Source organism: Pseudophryne corroboree, chromosome 1 (genome assembly GCF_028390025.1).
Source record: "Pseudophryne corroboree isolate aPseCor3 chromosome 1, aPseCor3.hap2, whole genome shotgun sequence".
NCBI lineage: Eukaryota > Metazoa > Chordata > Amphibia > Anura > Myobatrachidae > Pseudophryne > Pseudophryne corroboree.
This window is the reverse complement of record NC_086444.1, coordinates 756,198,831-756,214,415: the sequence shown is the minus strand read 5'-3', so window position 1 is coordinate 756,214,415 and position 15,585 is coordinate 756,198,831. Positions and strand designations below refer to the sequence as shown.

The following is a 15,585-nucleotide window of genomic DNA, read 5'->3' as shown; positions in this document are numbered from 1 at the left end:
CAGCTCCTGCACTCCCAATCTACAACCCATGGTCCAGTGTCCCCTACCCTGGATGAGGGAGAAATTATATTTACCCCATGCTGCCACCGTCACGCACAACTAGACTGAATATTTCCAAGTTACCACATGCAACTTTCACACTTTACACATGCAACACAATTAACCCATCCTCAGTTCCCTCCATACCTCACCCCCTTCCACAACTCACACTTTCCCCCTCACACTTTCCTGGTCCCCCCACCTAGCTCCCTACCCACACATATTTGCTCCCCCACCCCTCACTGCCCACCTACTGCTCACATTGCTCCCATCCCCAGATGTCCCCTATGATGCTCTCTAATACTGTGCTGCTGATGTATCCATTGCTGTGCGGGTTATTAGTGCTGCTCACTTACCATGCAGCTGGCAGTACCTTGTTACCAGATGATGGCTGGTCTACGTGAGTATTAATAGTATGTCTCAGGCAGCTGCTGCTGGGTCCTTGCTATTCAGTGGAGCCGGGCTGGCTAGGGTAGAACCGGGGTGTCTTTGAAGCAGAGAGGAGGGGGTAAAGCTGTGCTCACAGGGGGTGAGGCCTGCAGGCGGGAGGGACAGTTGGCTGATGGTGCCTTAGTGCACATATCTGGGCTGCAGCAGCTCAGGAGGTGAGTGCAGGAGGCACTACAGGTATCTGAGGAGGAAGGGGGCTGCCAGGGTCCAGGTAAACAGCAGTGGCACACCAAAGGGCAGCATGCCAGTGCCAGCCTGGTGAGAGGCAGAAAGAGGAGAGAGAGGGGAAGAGACCCTATAATGCAGATCTGGGTGCCCTATACATTACCTCCAGCATAGCCCTTTCATTGGCAGTGCCACTATCATACAGTACCCAGAGGCTAATTTGCATTCCACCTGGTGACTAGCACTGTGTCTCTGCAGCACAGCTCACTGCCTCAACACCCTTCCACCGGGGTGAGGGATGCCGCCCCCAGCAATTGGCGCCCCTAGTCACATGCCTAGTGGGAAATCCGCCACTTGCCATCCTGCTGTTATAGTTTACATGTATTTCATGACCTAAATTACTATTTGAACCTTAATGAAATCATTTGTTGCACAGGATTTATTACCCTAAGGTTAAAATTATATAGTCTAGACAAAGCCCTGGTATTTAGAATAGTATTTTTCTTTTAGCATGTTACCAATGATAGTTGTATTAAATCGGAGAAGTGTGGAGAATTTTGACACTGCATTTCTTCCACTGATACAAAAAGTCACTTGAATATATTGGTAAACTCAAAGTATTGTGCTACCACATTTCTCATGTCAGGATCATCTGGTAAAGCTAGGCTTACCCAGCACTTTGCTTGGATTAGCATCCAGCCTTAAAATAGCCATGGCTAATGGAAGAGTCAATGTTATGTAATACTTGGAGTCCTGGAGCAGAGGGAATTCTGGGAGGATGAGGTAAATCCGCATTGCTTCTACATCTGGTGGAGAGCTTGACAGCTGTGGTATCAAAAAACTTTCAAAGCCTTTAAGGATCTAACAAAAACAAAGTATACTTGAGTCAAGCTCCATTTTGTACAACATAGTCAACGTCTTTTTACAAACAATATGGGTTATTTAATTTTACTATATGCAGACAAACCTACAGAATATTTTCAACATTCTACAGGTTTGTAGGCACATTTTCAAGTGCCTTTTTTTTATTTTTTGACTAAATATCTTTATTTAGTATTTTGTAAGAAGATAAAACAAATGTACACACTTATGCTTAAAAAGTAGATAATATCTCACAACAATATATATAACTAGTTGGGACTATGGACCCTATTCTGTACGGATTGCAAATTCTGCTGAAAAACAAAATTTGCAATCCATTCTTTTGCATGCTGGGGGCCGCCCATCGCAGGACTAGGCCGCCCAGCATGCTACCCGCTGCCCACCAACTGCGACCATGCTCTAATTGCGATGGTGCTGCAATAAGTGCCCCGTCAGAGAAACTAGGAAAGCATCCCGCCGGCGCAGCCTGGATGTAAAGGCAGGTGTCCCGTCGCCATCTTTTCGTTCGGAGCGGCTTCATGTGATGTCATGCAGCCACCCCGTTTTCCCGGCGCCACTCCCGCAACGGTCAGCGAATGCTCCCCATCCTCCCCGCGAACGCCTCTGCCTGTCAATCAGGCAGAGGCGTTCTCAGTTAATGCGAGCCAACCACAGTAACTGTACATGCGCGCGCAGGACGGGACCTGCGCATGCACGCTGTGGCCCAATCTCACAAATTGCGGTCGCATTGTAAGGTCCTATATAATTAAATTGTAGCAAATGTGGCTATTTAGGAGGGTAAACATACAAAGACAGGCTTCAGTCAGAGTTGTTTGGTGCTTGATTCAGTAGAATGGAAGTAAAGGAAAAAGAAACCTAAAACATAGATGGGTGAAGGAAGGACATGGAGAGAGTCAATAAGTCACGAGGTAGTAGTGAGAGGTAAGGAAAAGGGAGATACAGTAGGGAGTGGGTAACGGAGATAGAGCCTGGGGACTGAACAAGAAATCAGGCTATTTGGGGTTGATATAGGAGATTACCTAGCGCCCAGGAGAGAGGTGCTATTCTGACACAGTACCAATGGTCCCACACGGTATAATGGGGAGATTCAGAATGGATCACTATTGAGACTGAAATTGCAATTGTCTCAAAACTGCTACTGTGAAAAATATCGTGCCAGCCAGAAATGTTATGACACTCACTGATGCGATCAAAACTCTGTGTATGCAGTGGCAGAAGTGCGATACATATGCAGAAACAGAGGGCCTAATACAGAGGCGAACGCTGCTACAACAGCGATCGCACTCTGAAGCCCTTTTAAGCAGTGCGCTCGCGCAGCAGGCGCACTGTGCATGTGAAACCACTGAGATGCGAAAGCATCTCACTGGAGCGATCGCTTCTGCCTGATTGACAAGCAGAGGCATTCGCAGGGCGGGAGGGGGCGCGCCAATGGCCTTAGAACACTGTTGGTGTAGCGCGGTCCGGACAACGCAGGCATGTTAGGACCGTTGCGGGATGGGCTGCTGCAGCTGCGTGACGTCACATGCAGTCGCTGCGACCCAGAACGCGGTGGGTAGCCGCCTGCCAGCACAGCTAGGCTGTGCAGGTAGGGAGCTACTTGGTGGGTAGAGCCTGAAATGCAGGACAGACTATCCCTGAGCTGGGTGTCCCCCCGCATGTCAGAGAAACGGATTGTAGATGTGCTAAATTTAGCACATCTACGATCAGGTTTGAATCACCCCCAGAGTACCATCAACAATTGAGGTTGACCCATGACTACTCAGAATAATGCGGATGCAGTTGCAGCGGCACAATGTTTTTAATTGCAGCTAATCGCAGTGGACATCAGATACACACCCCAAAAACGGCAAAGACACTCCTGCATTTTTCCGACCACTGTCCACAAATGTCATGTTAACACCTGCGAACGGTCACGTCCTGTCAATCACTCTGCAATCGCATTTCACTCAGGCTGCGATTGCACCATGACTGCGATGAGGCTTACGAGTGTTCCCAGCGTATATGCGCAGTCGGCATGTTTGCGATTTTGAAATATAGCGATCCAAGCTGAATGAGGGCCAATAGTTGCCTACTGCATTGTTTTAAGGGCTGCATTTTGGAAACGAACCTTATACATGTAATATTTATTTACGAAAAGAGCATTATGTGGTTTCTACTTACAGGCCCCTTTGGTATTTTGCTGCACAAGATGTGTAGGATCAAGTCCTAACCTATTTCATTATTTTGTCAACTATAAATTGCACAACATACAGATGTTCAAACTTAAATGTGGACAGCAGGAATGTCATTTTACCTGCTCTAGTAACCTGGAATGATGGCCATTCATTAGTGTCTCAAACAGAACTTTGATGGATAGCATGTCAATTCCTGGCATCTTGGGACCCGTCTTAAAATGTTCGTCATTTCTGTAAGTATTGAACAGCACACGTTGCTCCACAAAGCAGAGATGAAGACATTTCTTAAGTATAGACATGTCATGACATATAGAGAGTAATTGTACAGTATTACTATAGGCAGAGTACACAAACTGTATAGAACATAAGCTTGAAGAACAATTGCTTCTTACACACAAATTACAAGCACTGAGGATGTCAGGTGCTCCATTTGTTACGTGCATGGATAATAGGATTTTGGTACTTACCAGGTAAATCCTTTTCTTTGAATCCATAGGGGGCACTGGAGTACTCTTGGGATATGGACGGCTTCCGTAGGAAACAGGGCACTGAATATTTAAATTTAGAACACTCCACCCCTCCATATCCCCGAGTACCTCAGTGTTTTTTACTGAGCCGAACAGGAACTATAGAGAGGTTGACAATGGAGTATTACATATAACATAACGGACAACAACGAAGTTGACACATAACGTTACTGACAACTAAACAGTTGACACCATAACCAGCACTTGATAATTTGAACCAGTCGGTGAGAGTGTGTTACCATAAGATCCTCTGAACTTACCACAAACCAGGTAAAACTGCTCTGGGTGGGTGTCCAGTGCCCCCTATGGATTCAAAGAAAAGGATTTACCTGGTAAGTACCAAAATCCTATTTTCTTTTTCATCCACTAGGGGTCACTGGAGTACTCTTGGGACGTACCAAAGCTTCCCCCGTGGGCGGGAGAGCTGTTTGGCACCTGTAACACTAGGCGGCCAAAGCTAGATGCTGATGCCGCAAACGTATCAAACTTGTAAAAGCGCACAAACGTGTGCACTGAAGACCATGTAGCCGCACGGCAAAGCTGCGTCGTAGAAGCTCCACGACCAGCTGCCCATGAAGTTCCCACAGAACGTGTGGAATGAGCTGTTACCGATGTAGGCGGCTGTAACCTAGCATGAAGGTAAGCCTGACGTATGGTCAGTTTTATCCATCTGGATAAGGTCTGCTTAGACGCTGGCCAACCCAGCTTGGCAGCATCATAGAGAACAAACAACGTATCCGTCTTACGAACTGTAGACGTTCGGGATACATAAACGCGTAAAGCGCGTACCACATCTAGAGTTCCAGAATGTGCTGTCAACACAGGAACTACTATTGGTTGATTGATGTGAAAAGATGACACTACCTTTGGTAAGAAAGTGGGATTCGTCCGAGGTTCCGCTCTGTCATCATGAAACACCAAATACGGTGGCTTGATTGACAAGGCACCCAAATCTGAAACACGCCTTGCCGAAGCTAAGGCTAGAAGAAAAATTGTTTTCCAAGTGAGAAACTTTATATCCACTTGTTGTAAGGGTTCAAAATATGAAGACTGTAAGAAATCCAAAACCAGATTCAAGTCCCATGGCGCTGTAGGTGGAATGAATGGAGGTTGTACTCTGAGGACACCTTGCAGAAAAGTGTGTACCGACGGCAATAGAGCATCGTGTTTGAAAATAAATTGACAACGCAGATACCTGCACCTTTAGTGTAGATAAACGCAGTCCTCCATCTAACCCCGTCTGTAAAAATAACAAAAGACGGGATAACTTGAAAGCTGATGTCGGAAACTTCCGAGCTTCACACCAACCTATATAGGCACGCCAAATTCTGTAATAATGAGCTGCCGTAACCGGCTTTCTAGCTCGTAACATGGTTGGTATAACCGATTCTGGAATGCCCTCTCTTCTTAAGAGGGCGGTCTCAACAGCCACCCCGTCAAACGCAGCCGCGCTAAATCGGGGTAAAGGAACGGACCCTGTTGTAACAGGTCTGGACGTAGTGGGAGCGGCCAAGGATCGTCTGCGAGTAGTCCGCGGAGATCCGAGAACCAAGCTCTCCGAGGCCAATGAGGCGCCACTAGTATGACTGTGACAGACTCTCTTTTGATCCGTTTTAGCACCAGAGGGAGCAGCGGAAACGGTGGAAAGAGATACACGAGGCTGTACGGCCACGCGACGGTGAGAGCATCCACCGCCACTGCCTTTGGATCTCTCGTTCTGGACACATACTGGAGAGTTTGCTGATTGTGTCGAGACGCCATCAGGTCCACCTGAGGATAACCCCACCGCTGAACCAACATGTGAAACACTTCTGGATTTAATGCCCATTCTCCTGGATGAAAATCCCGACGGCTGAGATAATCCGCCTCCCAGTTTTCCACTCCCGGAATGAACACTGCCGACAATATCACCTGGTGGTATTCGGCCCAATTTAGGATTCGAGCTACTTCCCGCATTGCCATGCGGCTTCTCGTTCCTCCTTGTTTGTTGATGTATGCGACTGCCGTCGCATTGTCTGACTGCACCTGGACAGTGTGAGACCGAAGCATGTGCACTGCTTGTCGTAGCGCATTGTAAATTGCGCGGAGTTCCAGGACATTTATAGACAGCAATCTTTCGTGATCCGCCCAGAGACCCTGGAGCTGACAATTTTGCACTACAGCTCCCCAACCTCTGAGACTGGCGTCCGTCGTTAGAATTATCCAATTCCCGCTGCCGAACAGTTTCCCTGCGGTTAAATTGTGTTCCTTGAGCCACCAGAGCAGAGACACCCTTGCCCTTGGCGACAACCTCACCCTGTGGTGAATCTGCAGATGCGAGCCTGACCACTGTGCGAGCACATCCAGTTGAAATGGACGCGAGTGAAATCTTCCGAACTGAAGCGCTTCGAAAGCCGCCACCATTGTGCCTAAGAGGCGAATGCACAAATGTACCGAGACTGTGCGTGGCTTGAGCACTAATTGTACCAGATGACGAATAATCTGTACTTTCTGTTGTGGTAGGTAAATTCTTTGATTGACCGTATCGAAAATCATACCTAGGAATTGAAGGCGTTGAGACGGAATTAGATGTGATTTCTTGAAGTTGACAATCCAACCGTGGTGAATCAGTACATTGTACGTTAGCAGCGCATGTTAGAGAAGTATCTGTTGAGATGGGGCTTTGATGAGCAGATCGTCCAAATACGGAACTATCGTCACTCCCAGGGATCTGAGATGAGCTATCATCACAGACATCACTTTGGTGAATACCCGGGGCGCTGCCGATAGGCCAAACGGTAGAGCCTGAAACTGGTAATGATTCTGGCGTATCGCAAACCGCAAGAACCTCTGATGAGGCTGCCAAATCGGAATGTGTAAGTACGCATCTTTGAGATCTAGCGCAATCATGAATTCCTTTGGCTCTAAACCTGCAATCACTGAGCGCAGAGATTCCATCTTGAATCTGTAGTAAGTTACGTACCGATTGAGACCCTTTAAGTTTCAAAATTGGCCTGACTGAGCCATCCGGCTTCGGAACCACAAACAGACTGGAATAATAACCCTGACCCTGTTGGTGTACAGGTACCGGAATCAAAACTGCTGAATCCAGTAGGGACTGAATGGCAATTTGCAGAACCGCCCTCTTGTCGGCCGGCAGAGGCAAGCCTGTCTTGAAAAACCGCAGTGGCGGAAGACAGTCGAACTCTATTTTGTAACCTTTTAACACTAAATTGCGGATCCACCCATCCGCGGATGTCTGGAACCACGCCAAATGGAATGTCTGAAGGCGTGCTCCCACAATCGGCGAACCGAGATGGGCTGGTAGCCCGTCATGCCACTGGCTTGTCGGTAACCTTAGCGTCCTGACGACTTGTGTTGGTTTGTTGGAAACCACGTCCACGACCACGTCTACCAGGCGTGGCTGTTCCTCTGCCACGTCCGCGAAAGGACTGAGGTCTAAAGGATTTGAACGTAGCCTCAGAAATCCATGTGTCCAATTCAGGACCAAACAACTTCTTGCCATCGTAAGGTAACGCCTCTATACCTCGTTTGACCTCTGCCTCCGCTTGCCAAGAACGCAGCCAGAGTGCTCGTCGTGCCGTAACTAGCGACGATGAAATACGAGAAGTGAGCTGACAGACGTCAGTAGAAGCTGTACAGAGATACTACGCAGCCTCACACATTTGATCAGCAAGAAGTATAAGGTGTTCGTCATGTAAGGCAGACTTAAGTTCTGTTATCCATACTATGAGCGCCTTAGTGACCCAGATACCAACCAAGCCAGGTCGCAGCAGCACTCCTGCTGCTACATACATGGACTTTAGCATAGTTTCTATTTTTCGATCTGAAGGGTCTTTAAGCGTAGTAGCCGCTGGCACTGGTATGGTTAATTTCTTTGTAAGCTTCGACACTGACGAATCAACTATTGGTGGATTCTCCCATGTACATGTCACCGAGTCTGGAAACGGGTAACTAGACTTAAATCTGCGAGGTATAGAAAACCATTTATCTGGAGTCTGTCGTGTTTCTACTAACATCTTATTAAGAGACTCCGACACAGGAAAACTTATAGGAGTTCTCTGTCGTTTAGTAAATACGACCTGATCATTTGTGAGAGGCTCCTCAGTTTCTGTAAACTTCAGAGACTGACGCACCGCTCTGATGAGATTATCAATTCCTGAGCTGTTAAAATCCTCATTATCTGACTCCACTTCGCCCTCCTCACCCTCCTCTTGTGCCGTGAGGTCTGGCATGGAATCGTCAGAATGCAACATAGCAGAAACTGGTAAATCATAAGACATATGAAATTTATCCCGTCTACCCAAAATGGATTTGGACTTTTTTCGCAAAGCTGAGACGCCTCCGGTAGTTCTGGCGGTCTCACCCTAGACTCAGATCTTGCCGCTTCCCGCTCCTGTCGAGCGGCGGTCAATTCTGATTGCAACCCAGCCAGTACATTGGCTAGCATTTCCCATGGAGGGTCCGGGGAGGAAATTGGCTTTAAAACCGGAGCTGAAATTTTATTCGGAACCGAATCCACAAAACATACAGTACATGTGGTAGATCCATCCGGTAACACACTGCTACAGACTTTGCAATTATGCTTTTTAGTTTTTGCTGGTGCCTTACTCATTATGGCGACAGACAATACAATACAGAAAAAACAGACACTTGCCCGACTCAGTAAAATAGTACGAAGGTGTCTCTATATATATATATCTGGCCAAGTGCAGTACACGTGGCCAGTACTATGAAATGTGATCCCAAATTCCCACTAACACCCCTGCGCCTCCGGTGGAGTAGAGATGTAGTACTGGAACGTTCTGGAATCACAGCAGGAAGACACAGGAAGCATGGTTAAAATGGCTGCCATGCTTACACTTATAATCACAGTGCAGGTTACAAGCATATAAACTGACATCTATATGAAAATCCTGTGTAATTAACCCTGCAGCCTAGCATACTGCTGTTGCTGCAGGTTATCCCCCCTCATGCCGCTGATTGCAACCTCTGCTAACAGTTCTGTAATGCCCCCCCCCCCCCTATATGCTCAGTTGCGGATGCAGTGCGGGGCGGGCAGCGAGCAGCGTGTGGGGCCGCCAGCGGGAGCCGGGTAGTGGGACGCGCTGGGACCGACAGTGGGGAGCGCGTCTTGAAGCGCTCTGAGCAGCGGCCGGAGCAGCGGCAGCGGCCGGAGCAGCGGCGGCGGGCGGGCTGTAGAGGGATCCCGGCGCCATCCTCGGTAAAGAAAACAATGTCCCCACACAGCGGGGCGGCAGCAGGAGCTGACCGCCCCGTTCAACATACCGTGACTCCTGCTGCTGTGGTAAGGCTCCGACGGGGCTTCTCAGTAAGCGCCGGCCAGCCTGTGTGCAGGAGATCTCTGTGTGGCTGTGAGGGTGCTCATTCAGTGAGGACCGACACGCCACAGCTGCTAGTAGCAGCTTGCACTATCCCTGACCCTGCCTTTTGGAAGGGGGAAAGGGATGTGTATAAAATAGAAAAAAAAAATATTCCTAAAGTAATTGTGGACTCAGCCACAGACCTGTTGCTACTTCGAGCACAGAAAAAAACACTGAGGTACTCGGGGATATGGAGGGGTGGAGTGTTCTAAATTTAAATATTCAGTGCCCTGTTTCCTACGGAAGCCGTCCATATCCCAAGAGTACTCCAGTGACCCCTAGTGGATGAAAAAGAAATACATTATACACGGTTGAGTCACATTATTATGACCACCTCCTACATTTGACGTTGACAGCCTGTAGCCCATGAAGTACGTCATGCGTCGTGCATTAGTTTGGTGGATATAGAAGGTGTGCGATAGGCCGTCTGCACACATATCACTGGTTGTGGTTTTGGGTAAAAGGGGATATTTATCAGAGTTGCAAAAAGGGATGATTATCGGCTTTTGGGCCAAGGGTGGCAGTATTTCTGAAACAGAGCAGTTTGTGATCTGTTCACGAGATGCTGTGGTAAAGGTTTATCGTGACTGGACAAATGGCACCACTGCGAAAGACTGACATGGACACTGTGGAGCACTACGTGCCATCGATGTAAGAGGTGTGAACGTCAGCTATGAAGGTGCGTGAGGGCTGACCGACACGCTACAGTGAAGCAGCTCACCATTAAATGAACCTGGGGGCTACCAGACGTGTGTCTAAAAGAACAGTTCAGTGAACCCTGCTGCGTATGGCGACCCGAAGCGGTTACTCTGGCTATTAGCTGGTGGTAATAATAATGTGATTCGACCGTGTATATTTGAAGGAACAAAGCTTCAATTGTTCTTGCTAATGTTGGGACATATTTACAGATGGAGCAAGGCTTAATGTAAGTTATAACACCCGCTACCCCTGTCACATGGATAGTATTTTAAAGGTCTTGTGTGAGATCCAGGATGCATTATTACTGTAACAGGTGTCAGTGGCACAGAAATTATTTAATGTAACATCAATGTCATAAAAGATGTCAAGTGATTTTAATACTTACTTCTTCTCTAGAAAACTCCCATTCCAGCATGCTGATGAGGACAGCGTTTGAACAATGCCACTATCACATAAGAGACAGAGGAGAGAGATGCACAAGTTACGTACGGAGTACTTCACACATTACATAAATAACCGTAATATACACGTGCACACTTTCATCTTGCAAAATGACCCTATGTACTGCATATTGCACATATCAGGATTCTACTGTGGAGCAAATGTACATACTGTAGTTATAGTCATGACACTTCGGATGCATAGGTTTAGGATGCTGCAATGTCCGCTTCATGCTATGAGGCCTACGTACAGCATACCATGAGCTACTACACACCAATAACCTCCAGCAACACTAATACTTATCTTACACTGTACTATTTTCAGTCATGCTATATGTTTCCATGTTAACTCATTTACTATTAATAGTTGCTGGCTGCAGCACTCAGATGTGCAGTTTAGTACAATGTCAATAAAAGAGTTACTTTTAAATGCTATAATCACCTGGAAATGCATTTAAAGTTACTCCAGTCCATACACTATACTTTACACTGCCTAAGCTTCAAAGTATTTGGTCCTTCCAGTTAAAATATTGCTGTCAAAATTGCTAAGAGCCAGGAAATATCTTTCATGTTTTTTTGTGGATGCCCTAAAATGTAGGCGCTATGGATGAATTTTAGGGCACCCTTGGCCTATAAAGTTCTCAATGTGCACTTTTCAATATAAATTGATTAAAAAAATTAAATGTATTTTATTTATTTATATTAAACCATTAATATCAAATTAAAAGCAGAGTTATAGCAATTACTTTCATACTGATTTGCCTGACTTAATTTGTACAGTAATCTGTTACATATTTCTTACACAGAACATCCCACAGACATTTTGCCCATGCAGAATGCAGGAAGAATGTTTCCGATGGGCTGTAAGATCCTCTTTTTAAGCTGTAGACATGTGACATTTGATGATAATTGGAGACTGGCTTCTTTACATTCCATGCACAAAATAGTTGCAGACTCTTTTCCTGCCCGCCAGGAAAAGGCAGCCAGTTCAGCAGAGCGGGGGAACAGCGTTGTCAAGAGAGATGTGGTGAAGGTGTGCATGACCCTACTCCCCATTACACAATGCTGCAATTACCATAATTTAGAAGTGGAAGGCAGGGCTACAATCACACAATTCAGTGCAAATCACTTCAATCTGTGTGGGCCGCCCACTCACAGCTATGATGTTGTCTGTTACTGGGGGTGTGTGGGGGGGGGGAGGGGTCATGGCCAGAACCCCTCTTTAGAGATGTAAAAAATAATTGGTTATGTGCGGCTGCGAATGAGGCCCATAGCTGATCTCCTGGATACTCACCCGCACTTCTATAGCCATCCGATAAATCAGGAGTCTCCTGGACTTTCTGGGAGAGTATGATGCATGGTCACTGACCAGATTCTCTAATAGTTCCTTTTATTTTTTAAAAATTGGGCAAAATCAGTAACGGTTCACAACCAGTGGCGGTTTTTACCTATGGGCGTCAGGACTGCAGCCCCCCAGGTAAAATCTACCACCAAGCTCACTGCCAGTGAAGCCAGATGCAGTCCGTAACTGCACTGGCTTCACGGTGGACTGGCAGTGACTGCCTGTTGGAAGTCCTACCTGCCAGTCACAGACACTACAGACAGTCCAATTGGGAGGTGTTCCCTCCCTCCAGGACTGCCAGACCGGGCTACTATAGGCAGAGAGCAGGCTTCTGCTCCATGCCTCATAAGCCCTAGCCAGCTTCTATGGACTGCAGCCAATGCAGTGGTTTTGTGCATGCGCCACTACTGCGCATGCGCCGGGTCCCGGCGTCTGTGATACTGTACATAGTACAGATGCCGGACGCATCACAGACAGCGGCCCTCCTCTTCCACCAAGGTAGGAACCACCACTGTTCACAACTTAAGTTGCATATCAAATATTTATTCACCTTTCTAAATAGCAATGCAACAAAGACAACAGTGGAGTCAGTTACAATCCCAAACAGTATGGCAGTACAGCACAATCTTTAATGCCTGAATGCACATATTTTTAGGAATAACTGTATATTTTCCACATTTCCAAGAACCATGGCACAGTGAGGATTATATGATTATTTTTGGGCAGTGACTGGAATGTATGTACAAGAAGTATAAATGTAATCTCGAATAGTGCTTATACACCAAATGCTTAACAGTACCCGATGGAACTCGAAGCACCATGCGGGTCATAATGAGCAGGGGATCAGCATAGGATATAACCATATATGTTGCACAAAGCAAAAAAAACAGGCAACATGGCTATTATTCTATAGTATAAACTCAGGGCTGGTTCTAAGGCTTCCAGCGCCCCGGGCGGGCAAAAGGAGCGTGGCTTCATACAGGGGGCGTGGTCAGTTACGCCCCCTGTACAGTAGTGAAATGATGTGCGGTGCGCGATGACGTCATCGCGCACCGCACAGCAAAGGTCCTCTCCACGAAGGGAAACTAGACGCTGCGCGTCTAGTTCCCTTCACAGCGGGGGGCAGCGGCAGCGGGACAGAGCGGGCAGCGGGGGGCACAGCAGCAGCGGATCTTGCCATGGTGCGGCGCCCTCCGGAGGGCGGCGCCCCGGGCAAAAGTCCTGCTTGCCCGTGGCAAGATCCGCTACTGTTTAAACTGCATAAACTGCATACTCCCCTTAGACAGTCTGACTCTGCAGTAACTGTATGTCCTGATTACATTGTAATTATGCATTAGTCATATAATCAACATACTTGATTTAAACAGTGGCTACATGAAGTGTCTATTTACTTACTATATATGAAGACAGAAAATAATTTTGCTCAGGTACATACTTGATTGTATTAGAGTTACTATTGTCTAATAGCTTCTGCCTCCACACGTCAATGGTCTCATTGTTTATCAGGCTGGTGTAACTTGTGTTTCTACAGGAGCGGAAATCATCAGTGGCTATGGGGTTCTAAAATAGGACAAAACATTAATGGAAGTGGAAAGAAGAATAAACACAGATACATCTAAAACTTGTATATAGTGTATACTGTAAAGCCATCTATAAAGCTAAAATGCAGTCATACAAAATGGCTAACTTTCACACATTACACTTACATATATTATATAATTACACTTTAGGACAGGGGTGGCCAACCAGTCAGAGGCAAAGAGCCAGAAAAGATCCACAGTAAAAGTGAAGAGCCACTATCATGCGCGTGCCTACGCAAAGCCACACCTTATTTTTGTGCGCACACCTTTCGGTATCACATTTGAAGGAGTATGACCTTGTGTCATAACCACGTTTTTAGTCATGTTGTACAGTGCCACATACATATAATGCCCCTGTACAGTGCCACATACATATAAAAATGCCAAAAAATGGGTGCCTCCACAGTGCCAGATACACATATGTCCCCACAGTGCCAGATAAATATATGCCCCCAGTGCCAGATACACATGTCCCCACAGTAGCAGATATACATGCTCCCACAGTGCCAGGTACATGCCCCACAGTGCCAAATACATATATTCCGCACAGTGCCAAATACATGTATGCCCCCACAGTGCCAAATACATATATACTCCACAGTGCCAGATACACATGTCCTTACAGTGCCAGATATGCCCCCAGTGCCGGATACACATGTTCCCAGAGTGCCAGATACACATGCCCCCACTGTGCCAGATATGCCCACAGTGCCAGCTATGCCCCCAGTGCCAGATACACATGTCCCCACAGTGCCAGCTATGCCCCCAGTGCCAGATACACATGTCCCCACAGTGCCAGCTATGCCCCCAGTGCCAGATACACATGCCCCCACAGTGCCAGACATGCCCCCAGTGCCAGATACACATGTCCCCACAGTGCCAGACATGCCCCCAGTGCCAGATATGCCCCAGTGCCAGACATGCCCCCAGTGCCAGATACACGTCCCCACAGTGCCAGACATGCCCCCAGTGCCAGACATGCCCCAGTGCCAGACATGCCCCCAGTGCCAGACATGCCCCCAGTGCCAGATATGCCCCCAGTGTCAGATATGCCCCCAGTGCCAGACATGCCCCACATGCCCCAGTGCCAGATATGCCCCCAGTGCCAGACATGCCCCAGTGCCAGACATGCCCCCAGTGTCAGATATGCCCCAGTGCCAGACATGCCCCCAGTGCCAGATATGCCCCAGTGCCAGACATGTCCCCAGTGTCAGATATGCCCCAGTGCCAGACGTGCCCCAGTGCCAGACATGTCCCCAAAGTGCCTCAGCCTCCCCCCCAAGTGCTGCTCACCGCTCTGCTGGAGGGGAGGAGAGCGCAGCATGCGCCTCTCTTGCCCCGCTGACTCCGGCGGTGGTGTTTATCTTCAATTCGGCGCTGGCCTGTGAGCCAATCAGAGCTTGCCGTCCGGCAGCTAATCAGGAGCCTTAGCTGCCAGACCGCGAGCTCTGATTGGCTCATGGGCCGGCGCCGAATTGAAAATACCGCTGCCGAAGTCAGAGGGCTCCTCCCCTCTCCCTCACACGCCGGAGACCTGCTGGGCAGTGTGTGTTGGGCAGCGGTGGCCAGGTGCGGATCGAGCCGCATGCGGAGGATGAAAGAGCCGCATGCGGCTCGAGAGCCGCGGGTTGGCCACCGCTGCTTTAGGAAGTTACCACAGCTAAGATATGAGATAGGAGGATGTGACTGTGGGGAAGAAGGAGATATTTCCCCTTGTAACTACTTCAGGCTTGCAATGCACAGGTCTAATTAAGGACATTGCAGTCAGGTAGTCAAACAAATATAGAAGATAACACAGATATATTATATGTAGAGTTGCAAAACATGCAAGTCTACATATAGGGTCAATTCAATTAGTTGAGCTGCAGCGAGTTTTTCAATCCAATTCATGCTTTGCTTTTTC

The 15,585-nt window shown here is 47.7% G+C and overlaps 1 protein-coding gene across 4 annotated transcripts in view; it reads right to left on the bottom strand.

The window, feature by feature from the left end:
• The window catches only part of HERC3 (HECT and RLD domain containing E3 ubiquitin protein ligase 3), a 274,861-nt gene that overhangs the window by 85,538 nt on the left and 173,738 nt on the right, over positions 1-15,585 (bottom strand). For 3 of the 4 annotated variants that reach the window (XM_063917111.1, XM_063917130.1, XM_063917122.1), the window contains exons 10-13: positions 13,538-13,662; positions 10,706-10,765; positions 3,830-3,941; positions 1,326-1,515 (exon numbers count right to left, since the gene is read on the bottom strand). In XM_063917111.1, the coding sequence (XP_063773181.1) occupies positions 1,326-1,515; positions 3,830-3,941; positions 10,706-10,765; positions 13,538-13,662 (487 nt within the window). Of the gene's footprint in view, positions 1-1,325; positions 1,516-3,829; positions 3,968-10,705; positions 10,766-13,537; positions 13,663-15,585 lie in introns of those variants that run through there. The other variant, XM_063917138.1, reaches the window with a different exon arrangement.